This window comes from Labrus bergylta, chromosome 15, assembly GCF_963930695.1.
Source record: "Labrus bergylta chromosome 15, fLabBer1.1, whole genome shotgun sequence".
In the NCBI taxonomy this organism is placed as follows: Eukaryota; Metazoa; Chordata; class Actinopteri; order Labriformes; family Labridae; genus Labrus; species Labrus bergylta.
Window position 1 is genome coordinate 17,940,221 of NC_089209.1, and position 11,237 is coordinate 17,951,457.

At 40.6% G+C, this 11,237-nt stretch overlaps 1 protein-coding gene across 1 annotated transcript in view; it reads right to left on the bottom strand.

The window, feature by feature from the left end:
• The window catches only part of evlb (Enah/Vasp-like b), a 49,840-nt gene extending 38,603 nt beyond the window's left edge, over positions 1-11,237 (bottom strand). The window contains exon 1 of the mRNA XM_020632363.3: positions 10,809-11,237. Within this exon, the coding sequence (XP_020488019.1) occupies positions 10,809-10,813 (5 nt within the window). The 5' untranslated portion in view covers positions 10,814-11,237. The remainder of the gene's footprint in view (positions 1-10,808) is intronic.

Below are 11,237 nucleotides of genomic sequence, written 5' to 3' on the forward strand. Positions count from 1 at the left end.
AGAAGAAAACACTGCCACAGTCAAAATCTTTTGCATTTTTTAATTTCAACCATATGTGTCCCAAATGCGGACTCAGTTGTCTCTCTTTTTAAAACTTAAACACTGGAGCCAGATGCTAATTACTTATGTCGGCCTAATCCTAACTCCTGTCAAATCTAAGATGATGTTGGACTTGTTTGTTGTCTAATCCCAGAATCATGCCTTAAACTCTTAAGACCGACAATGTGACAACACTGAAGACAATCTGCCAAAGAGATGAGATGATTGGATGTTTTTACATTTGTTTTTGTTTCATATCGTACAAAAAAACCCATAATTTTCATCATTAAAGAGTCCAAAAAGCTGCCTGATAAGTTTGATGGGAGCATGTGAGGGGAATGATTTTCTCCATGAATATATTGAGGTTTGAACTTTGTTTGTAAGCTATAAGCTTCCCCAGTGGCCACTGAGTGTCCATACAGACGGTATCAATAAATCTAGCTCTTTCCACATTCAACTTCAGCACGCCATGAGCAGCTTTCTTTTTTAATCTCTGACAATAACCACTGACTGAGGACAACTGCGCTTCAGTTAAACATGAGCAAAAGCATAAAACATCTCTCTCTAAAAAACACAAAAAAATCTTCTCACTGACTGAACAGTTAGAAGTCAGTTATGCCCCTCTCTAGAAGCCCCTCAAGCATTCATCACAATGTGAGTTTGTGTTTGTGTGGAACTGTGACAGTGAAGGTCCTTGTTTTTTTTTTTTAAATCTGAGCTATGGAGAAACTGTCACGGTGAGCAGAATATCAGAGACACTGAGTTCAAGGTGGGGGAGTGTGCAGGTGAAGGGGATAGAGGAGCATACAGATGGATAAGGTAAAGAGTTTAAGAGTGGGATGGAGATAGACTGCATGAAGAGAGAGAGAGGAAGTCGGGGGGGGGGGGGGGGGGGGCAGGGAAGTGGGGGAGGGAAACAGGAGAGAAAAAGATGGGGAGAGAAAAGAAGAGAAGCAGAACAGGAAGGTGAAAGGACATCCAGCCTGCACTTACAGTACACGCACCTCCCCCACCCATCCCTCATTCTCGCTCTCAGGTTAGACCCCAGCAGTATAATCCACACACCGCTGCTTCTACTGAGTGTGTGTGTGCGTGTGTGTGTGTGTGTGTGTGTGTGTGTGTGTGTGTGTGTGTGTGTGTGAGAGTGAAAGAGAGAGCGCAGCCAAGTGCTACTGTAACAGCATGGCTGTTAGCATACAGCGGGAGGGATGGCCTTCTGTCTGACACACAGCAGGACTGAGTTTGTGTGTGTGTGTGTGTGTGTGTGTGTGTGTGTGTGTGTGTGTGTGTGTGCAAGGAGGGAGAGGACAAAAAAATTCAGGGTGAAAATGTGATGGAATCTCATAAAGCACAAATGCAAAGAAACAGTTTTGTACACACTTCACACAACATCTGGACAGATGTTATCCCCCTGTTGTGTGAAGGGTGAATAAATGTAGTTGGTTTATGTAAAGCACGTCCCGTTTTAAGACAATGGATCGAAAGTTTAAACATCTTGACATAAAAGGTTGCACAAGCATCATGTGACATTTCAGGGATGTGAGCTCTGTGAAAAAGAGCACGAAACTCTGCACAAGAGTGTCTACTGTGAAGTGACAGAATACTCTGCAAAATGTCAGCACTTTTTATTGTGATTCACAGGCACCACATGAAGGCGCTGTCACTGAGGAGACGAGTCACACACTCGCCTTAGTGATGTCGATAAACTCAAGCTGTACACAGCAGTTTGCACCCATTCACACATGCATATGTAGGCAGAATCTGATGTTCACGGTTGATGAGAAGTGAATATCTCAAAAATGAGTCTCTATTGAATAAAAACTTTAACTTGCTGTATGGTATTCACATGGCTCTGTTTAAACTACACATACCTGAGTCATAACATCACCTTCATGAAGCTGTGTTTGGTTACAGAGCTCTACTTCTTCCCCTTACATTTTATTTTTGTCATGTACTCTTTTACAGGTTGACCTTTTTCAACAATATTCTACAAGACATTTACTTTCTAATTTGCAAACTGTAACCTTTATCCTTTAGTTAAATCTCTGGATTTCATTACTCTATGGAGCATTTGATTTTAATCTGCTAAGGACATTTTCCCTCTATTTACAAGGGTCAACAGGTACACAAAATCCAGTTTGAGGCATTCCTCAGTATAAATGTCACAGATCAGAAAATTGCCCCTTTTTATTTTATAAGTGGTTTCCTGGATGAGCTAGGGTTGTGTGTATCTTCAAAAAAAAAAAAAAAAAACCACTGGTTCATTGTCTCCTTTTGTTGTTTGCTGCATACCCAAACATTTCCTTTATGAACAGTGACTCTGCCATAGTGCTGTAATGAAGCTCTGCTGTTACCCTGCCATGTTCATTTTACACTGAACCCCTCTATTGTGTTACATTTAAGTAGCAGTGTGTGATTTTAGAATTCTACAATTTAATTTAGCAGGCGCTGTTCTCCAAAGTACATCTGAGATAAGAAAAACACAAGTGTGGAACAAAAAAGAAGGAAACTACATCAGTATGTGACAATAAACAGCACTTACTGACTTAACAACAGAGACAATGCACAGGGTGTATGAAATAGATTATTTTTTATCATCATCTTCATCAACTACAACATCAACAGCTTCATCAATATCCTCATCGTCGTCATCACATCATCAGTAGCATCAGTAGCATCAGTAGCATCAATATCATTAAGTGTGTAGGTGTTATTGAAAGTGTCAGTCTTCATCTTTTTTTTGCATTACAGTGTTGCAGAGGCACAACATCTACACAAACCACACAAGCTTTATATACACACACACACTCTGACACACATACACGGTGCTGATACATCCTGCTGGTTCCAATGTTCACACAAACGAGTACTACCTTTGCTATTACTCTCAGGTGAACCCCTTTCACCTTACACCTCTGTGTTTTTTACGTTACAGGAGGTGAAACAGTCCCGCCTTGAACAGGCAATGTAAAAGAGGGTTTGAACTGAACAATACAGGCATTCTGATTTTGTCTGTGTAAAATGAAACCATGATGTCTCCTAAAATATGGACTGTAATCAAACTATATAATCCTTAAATCCTGGTTAATCCAGGTACATAATACAAAGGCTGTGCTTTTAATGTATTAGCAGTATTTCAACTGAAACACCCAGGACGTTGAAAAGAATTCCACCATTACAGCCTCAGTCGTTTGCAAAGGCTTTGTCTTGCAGAGCACAGCACCAAATGGCTGACTTAAACACAATTTTTTGACACTTAGATTTTCAGCCTCGACATACACAAACAAGCAAACTGAAGTGGGTGGAGGACGAGAAGTGGTCCAAATGTACTGCAAGTGATGAAGAGACAACTTTAACAAAGACCAGATCAGAATGAAAATGCATTATAGAACTTATTCAAGAGCTTATTCTGTCCATTAAATCATGGTGTAAAGAAACATACACTCCCAAGACACATTTAAGCAGCAATTTATCAGTATGTCCCTCTACTATGGGATATTAAATAGACTTTAATTCCTATAAAGTTCATCCTATATATACATGTAAATGTATTCAGTTTCAAGCTGAGTGCAGCGCTTAGATCTCATTAGGTTGTATTTTTCATTTCTTGTACAATAAAGTGTGTCACCGTAGAGAAACATCCAGATTAAACTATACATTCTTCTAGCTGTTCAGTCACATGTTGTTCTGTATAATCCAATCTGACTTCCCCACCACCCCCCCATCCCCACAAACACCCACAATCCACCTGTGTGCAGTGATGCTGTACAAGGCAAAAGAAATGGTATTAAATGAGCGTGAGAGGTGTTACAGAGAGGAGGTTTAAGATCTATGACGTTTCCTGTCGCCTCAGTTAACTCACACAGACTCATCCTCTCTAGCTCGGGGATTGTATTTCAGCTGCAATCAAACACACATACATTCGCGCACACACTGTCTGATTCACATGATCCCATCATTTTAATTACGCCACACACCAATGGGAGCAGGCAGAGGAGAAAGAGGGGGAGGGGGTGACAGAGCAGGGAAGAGTGGGAGGGAGTGGTTTCCCTCTCATTCACAAAGATTTGATTACCTCTCTTACACACACACACACACACACACACACACACACACACACACACACACACACACACACACACACACACACACACAAACACACACACACGCATGCACACACACACACACACACACGCATGCACACACACACACACGCACGCACACACAAACACACACGTCTGTGCAGATCAGCTTCAGCGCTCTGCCTTGTGACGCCTCAGTGTGCATTATTATGACTCATAAACCACACTGTTGTCACCCAGAATGCATTGTGTTTTCATACTGATTCACAACAGGGGACAGGCCACGTGACCTCACACCTGACATGGGATGTATCACAGTGTGTCTGTGCAAAACATCCATCTCCATTTTGTGCAGTGTGTCGGGCTGCAATATGATAAAAGTGACCGTCATAACTCAAAGATGTGCAACGGCATCTGTCTAAGATCTGTTAGCTACTGAGTCTTTGGGATATAAATATATACAACTCACAGGAAGTCCATTAAATTTCCTCAAGCAGGCAGAGAAACTTAACAACAAGCAGCTGAACTTCAGCTGTCACAGATGTCTGTGAATCTTGTTTTGCCTCATTAACAATATATTTTACTCACTAGGTTCAAAATGTATGAAATTGATGGCACACAGGTAGAGCATCACACATCTTTAAATCTTTTATCAGAAACACTTTACCCTGTGTTTATATACTGCATCATTGAATTATAGCTGCCTGGAAGATGTTCTGTGGTTACATTTCATATAAATCATAGGACAGCACATCAGGCGCATCAGACCAAGGAGCTTTAGTATTGCAGTTTTTCCAAAGACCAAAAGTGTTTCCTAACCTTAACTGGGATTGTTGTCTGCATGTGTCTCTGTAGTCCTTTACATTTGATCATTTGGATTTTTGCCAACCAGTTTTAGCACATCAAACTTGTATAACATGATCCTGTTTAGCTCCAGTGATCCACATAAAGCAGGTGGTGAACAATAATCAAAAGTGGTGGTTCATATTTGTTAAAAATAGCAATCAACTAATTCACTTTTTATTGACTTGCAGATAATGCAGGCCTCATTTCAAATAGATGTACTCAAACCTCCAGAAACAGGTACTTAGAACATTAGTGGAAAAAGAAGCTATACGGAAATGCTAATAGCTTTTAAGTTCAAACACAACCGAGTTAGCTAATGTTTACACTTTAACACAACGAACATCAACTTTTATTTACAGTCCTGTTTGATACTGTGTTGAATGTTCGAGGTTTTGCCCGCCATTAACCTCCACGTTTGGTCTTATAACTTATTAACTATCCCTTTTTTTAATGCTAATGCTTCACTATGCTCACTAGCTAGCTGTATTTTTGTCCGTCTGCTTTCTGGCACTATTGCAGCGATTTAAAAAAACAGATTATTTTGCTAAAGGAAAACAAAAAACTGATGAAAACTTTGAGACTCATTCATTCATTCATTTATTTTATTTTGTTCTGTTTGAGCAGTACAATGTAGTGGCATCCTTCCTTTTCACTTCGGCCTATACAAAAAACGAAAAGTTGCAGGACTCCACCAAAACACTACAGTTACTGGCAGTTTAATGTAGAAAAGTAGACTCTGTACTCGGGGGTCTGGATTTTCAGCTTGAGAAGTGTTGTGGTTTCTGTTAGTAATACATTTGTAGTCTGAGCTGTATTGACCAATCAGATATCAGCAGGCTTAGGTGTATGCAGGTGAAACAGTCTGTGTGTTCAGCAAAAATCAGGAGGAAGGAACTTTATGTGTTTGTCATCCCAGCTCCCATCTACAGTATTGTGACAATCTCTCTAAACAGATATCTGCATTGAGGTCTATCTTACAATCAGTTTGAGATATTATTGAAAATCATTGTTCTGACCTTCTAACCTGTTTTCTTCTACTCTTGAGGAGAGACCTGACATATAAAGGCATAAAAAGCCCAAAAATAAAATCAACCAAAGAAGTTTTGAGTAGTCACCAGGTTATGATGCTTTAACTAAACTTTAAAAACATTTAACTGTGAAATGTTCAGGAAGCATGAGACGCCTGCATCTTTAAAAGACACAGTTTATATTTCCTCTGAATTTCCAACATTTGTGGAACCAAAGATCAAAAATATACCTCAACTGGAAGGTTTTAACATTGGAAAAAGTATGTAATCAAGAGCACACACCTGTGTGACTTCAAAGCGCACAGCTGTGCATGGAGAGAGAAATCTGACCTCCTCTGAGAAGCATGACTCTGTGGTACTAGCAGAACATCACAGGCAAAACAATAAAAGGAGACATTATGATTCATTTCAGGTCAAGCACCAGGTGCATGCAGTATTGTTTTACAGTGTAAGTGTATAATGGAAGTCAACCTGTCTGAAGCTTATTTCCCTCGTACGACACATCTCTACAGTGCACCAGGAAAGCAGACATTCACTATCACACGTTTCTGCTCAGACATCAGCCTGTGTGTTGGTATGATTGATCAGTGTTTAAACGAGTTCACGTCCATCTGCTCGCCCTTGTCCTGCATAAATTCAGCACCCAGTTACTATTAATATTGCTACTATTCATATGGGTCACACACATACCACCAACTGTTCCTGTCAATACACATCTGCAGCAGTGATGGTGATGGATCGATAGAGCCCACTCTTCATTTTTAGAGCGCAATATAACTTGCTTTATGCACTCATGCATAAATGGAGGTGGTGGCAGTGGTGGGAGGCCACCGTGAGCCGCAGGCAGGACCACACATCAATCCTGTAGTCAAACTCAGCAGAAGGGCGAGGAAAGCACGCAGGCACATGAACTGTTAACATGCAAGGCTTCATCCAAGTGTGTTTAAGTTAAGAGTGTAAACTTTTGGTCAGCACAAATGTTTGCAAACATCATATCTCACGTCATTTGCATGATTTGACATAATTGACTAGGGATGACCTTATCAGAAATGTCAAATTTGGATTTAACCATTTTCTTTAGATAGATGGTTATACAAAGTACACAAAGCAACAAGGCAAAACAATATCTTATCTTGCAATGCAAGGACAAACTAAATTGATAACACTCTCGAAATGTTTCATGCTCAATTAAGTCTATTTAAATCAAGGTCCAGAATTAAGTATAGGGCTGAAAAGATTATTCGCATCGTCAATTATTATTTTGTAATTATTTATAATACTTATTCTGATGTTTGAATGAAAACTTCTTAAACGTATCAATTTAAGGTAGAAATCTTTTTCCCAGTATGACATTACATCTTAAGTTATTCACAACCGATAAAAGCAGGGGAGCACGATACAAGAGGAGCTAAAACCACCACTTTACTGCTCTTTATGTCACTTCAAGTATTAATCAATAAAACAAGCGTAATGCTAATCGTGCTATGGCGACATGCTCACTGTGATAGTGCCAACAGGATGTTGTTTAGCCGTTGTAACATTTACTGTCTCTGAAGAGTTGAAGCATTAAACGCAAAGTACAGATGAATATTTCAGGGGTGTCATTAGTTTTGCAGGTATTTGATGATGAACTAAAAATGGGACAAGATGTTGATCTTTTGATGAACATGTGTACCTGTAAATGAAATCAGGTCATTAAATCCTGAGGGAGACTTAAATATCTGTAATAAATTCAATAGTTTTCATCCCGGAGAGGCTGATGTATTTCCCTTCCCTAACCTGAGTCAAAAGGATTTATGCTCCTATACGGACATGAACCTTTTTTTAAATTTCAGGGAATTCCTTCAAATAGCCTAATTGTTGAAGTATTCATTAGCCAACAAACATTGCATTTAATGATCAGAGTTATCAGGCCTGAAGTTCCATTTCAGAACTAATGTCTGCAGTTTAGTTTGTGAGTCAAGAAGCAGCAGAGTCCACATGTAGCACATAGAGCAACAAACCAGTCCATCACATGTAATCCAGGTTTACTAGTTTTGTGTCAGACCAGTAGTTCAACATGGAAAAGAGGCTGCTGCCGTCATCACAGCCTGTTAATCAATAGGAGGGAGAGAGGGAGAGCTGGTGGAGGAGGAAATATAAAATGATTATCCTGAAGACGAGGACTCAGACATTCAGGCTCCATCAGTCCTTGAACAAAATCCCAGGCTGGAATCACAAACCCCGGCTTTACTGTCCCAGGAGTTTTCCCCCCTGAGACGTGCAGCACCTCCGCCGTCTGCACAGCCGGAGATAATTACACTAATGTGTCTAATCCTGACAAATGAGGAACAGACACAGGAGCTGTGTTGGTTTAAAGATTTGGACCTCCTCGGTTATAGAAAAGGAAAAGTCTGAACAGGATTAAATATTGAATTCTGCATGCGAGGACCAATTTAAGCCAATTTCATAATCAAATTCCAAGTTTATTGAAATACTTCAAAGCAAAACAAGATAACTGCATCAGACATGTGTATAAAGAAACCTACAGGGGACTGATGCAGCCAACATACTGTATAATGTGTGCTTGCATTAAATCAAACTGGTAATGACCTTTTATTTTTTTAAAAAGCACTTAAAAACAACTCTTCACTGCAGTTCTCCAAGATACTGAGTTCTAATGAACCTTAAATAATGGATGTTTGAACTGCAGATTCCAGCACTGAGATTAATGCTCATTAGATCACAGCACTAAACTGCTGCCTGTGTCCTACAAACCAGCGTACTATATAGAACAGTAAACACACAAACTATCAGCCCAGCTTCTTAACCAAACAAACATGGTCAAGCTCAAACAGCACCAAGTTTACGTGCTACAATTATGCACATTTAAAGTCAGACAACCATATCAGAAACGAAAGAATTGCTCACAGTATGGACCACACACTGACAGCAGGGACACACTCACAGCTGTGTGTCGGCTTGTTGTGTGAAGTCACAGTCTATGTTGCCACCTGCAGAGCACTTCCGTACAGCACACAATCACTCACAGCTGAGTGTCTAAGTGGCTTTCAGACAAAGAGCCACAACAACAAATGCTACAGCAGACAGCTTGTCAGAGTTAGTTTATATGAAATAAACCTCAACCCGTGGTTACATCTTTTTAACTTGCAGCCATTTCTGAGTCTTTTAGCACAGGTCAGAACATAACAAGAGACAAAATAATGTAAACAGAAAAAAGTATGACCGTAGATGCTATGAAAATATGAATTATGTGAATTATAACAGCTCTTCAAGGAAAAACCTGCATAAAAAAACATCTAAAAGTCTGTTACGCAGTGTGTTTATGCAGCCTCATTAATAGAGAGATTTCTAAATTGTTCTTTGGTTGATCATTTTATGCGCAAAATGATTTCTCCTAAAGGCCAAGATGGAGCCAAAAAGCTTATAATTCTACAAATGTTGCCAATTATACACAGTGGGTTTTTTTTGTAGGTATATAAGTCTAAAGTTGGTGAAAATAAATGAGCGGAGAACCAACCAAACAACTAAAATCAGCAAAGGAAGCTAGAGGAAGCAGTTAAGGAAGAATAAAATGTTAAATAATGTAATAATTATGCAATGAAAAAGGTGGAGGGATATGCAATGGTACATGGGCAAGAACTATGAAGGAAGACATTATCAGAAGAAAGTCATCGACAGTCATTTATCTGCTAAATTAAAAAATAGAGGGATGACTGTGCAGGAAAGTGATATTTATGCCCACTTGACCGTTTAAAGCGTTTTATTAATAAACCCTCTCCTGCAGGCTAAATTATTAGTAAGTCATATAAGAGTGTGTTTAGGTCTCCAGTGTTGGACCGAGTTTAAAGAGCAGTGGTCATAGCAGTAGCAGAGAGAAAAGCTGTGTTTAGTGGAATCCTGTAAAAAGAGACACTGACCTCGAGCATCCTGTGACAAAATCCCACTCTGACCTTGGGACACACACATGCACTCACAAACTCACAGATATTTCAATGCCAACAACAATTAGAGTCAGCCAAGGGTTCCTCCTGTCCATTCTGAACCTTTGCCAAGACCATCCTGCCCCACCCACATCTGTGTCTCAGCAGGCTCGCAGCTGATTGGCTGTGCTGCTGTGTTCTGCCAGTTACTTTTCACCTGATTCGCTCATTCAGTCAGCCAATAAAACCAGTGGTTGCATCCTTCAGACAGCTGTGTCTGGATGCTGTAGAGAATACTCTCAGCGGATTGGCTCTAATCTGGGAAGGTGTGTGCGCGTGCATGCGCACGAGGATTTCGCCCATGCGCGTGCAGATATAGGTGTGATTCGAGAGAAGAAACACTTGTGACTTCTTTTTAAATCCAGGGATCACATAGATGTTGTACTTGAGTGTCATTAAAACCAATCTGCACGTGTAGTCTGCTTTCTTTGACTACAAATCTTTTTATTTCTCTGCGGACAACCTCCACGTGACTCATCACAGAGCGCGAGCTGGTCACAGAGATGTTAGCTAGACCATCAAAGCGCCATCACTCTGTATGATAATGTTTGACTTTAGAAGCTGCTCCTCTTAAAGGTTGATTTTCTATCGGCCAACAGGTAACCTGCCGGTCAATAGCAGCGCGTGCTCATGTGATACACCTATTGTGCTGCGGTGAGCTGCACATCACAGGCCTGTGGATGATGATGATGGATGATAAAACCAACTTAATGCCCTTTAATGGGATGTTTGCTTATCTCGCTCTATCCTTTTAAATCCCAGAATAATGCGGAGGGGAATCACAGCACTGTTTTGTGAAGCTAGAGAGACACACACATGCTTCTACTTACCTCATCGTCCTCTCCTGCCTGTGTATACACAATGAATGTTTTCTGTCCGCTCACTGTTTGTCCTTGAGTTAAGTTCTGGTAAAAAAAAAAAAAAAAAAAGATCCAGCAGCAGCAGCAGCAGCTCCGGAGTAATAAAAACAGCGCTGCAGCCTGCAGCCGGCTGAGATGTGCAGATGTTGAGGTCTGAGAAGGCGGCAGGGTGTGGGGGAAATGCTACAAGAAGATGCGCACAGTTTTCAGGTCTGTCTTTTAAAAGTAAAAAAAAAATGAAATGCTCTTCGGTGTTTCGTCAGGAGGCTGGCGGTCCGAGGAGGAGGCCGTCTCAGAGTGAAGCACGCCGCTGTCCGCAGGACGAGAAGCCGGGCGGAGAGGCTGACAGCGGCGCGTGAGGTGCCATCTTTTCCTCCTTTCGACCACTGGGAGGCTGCA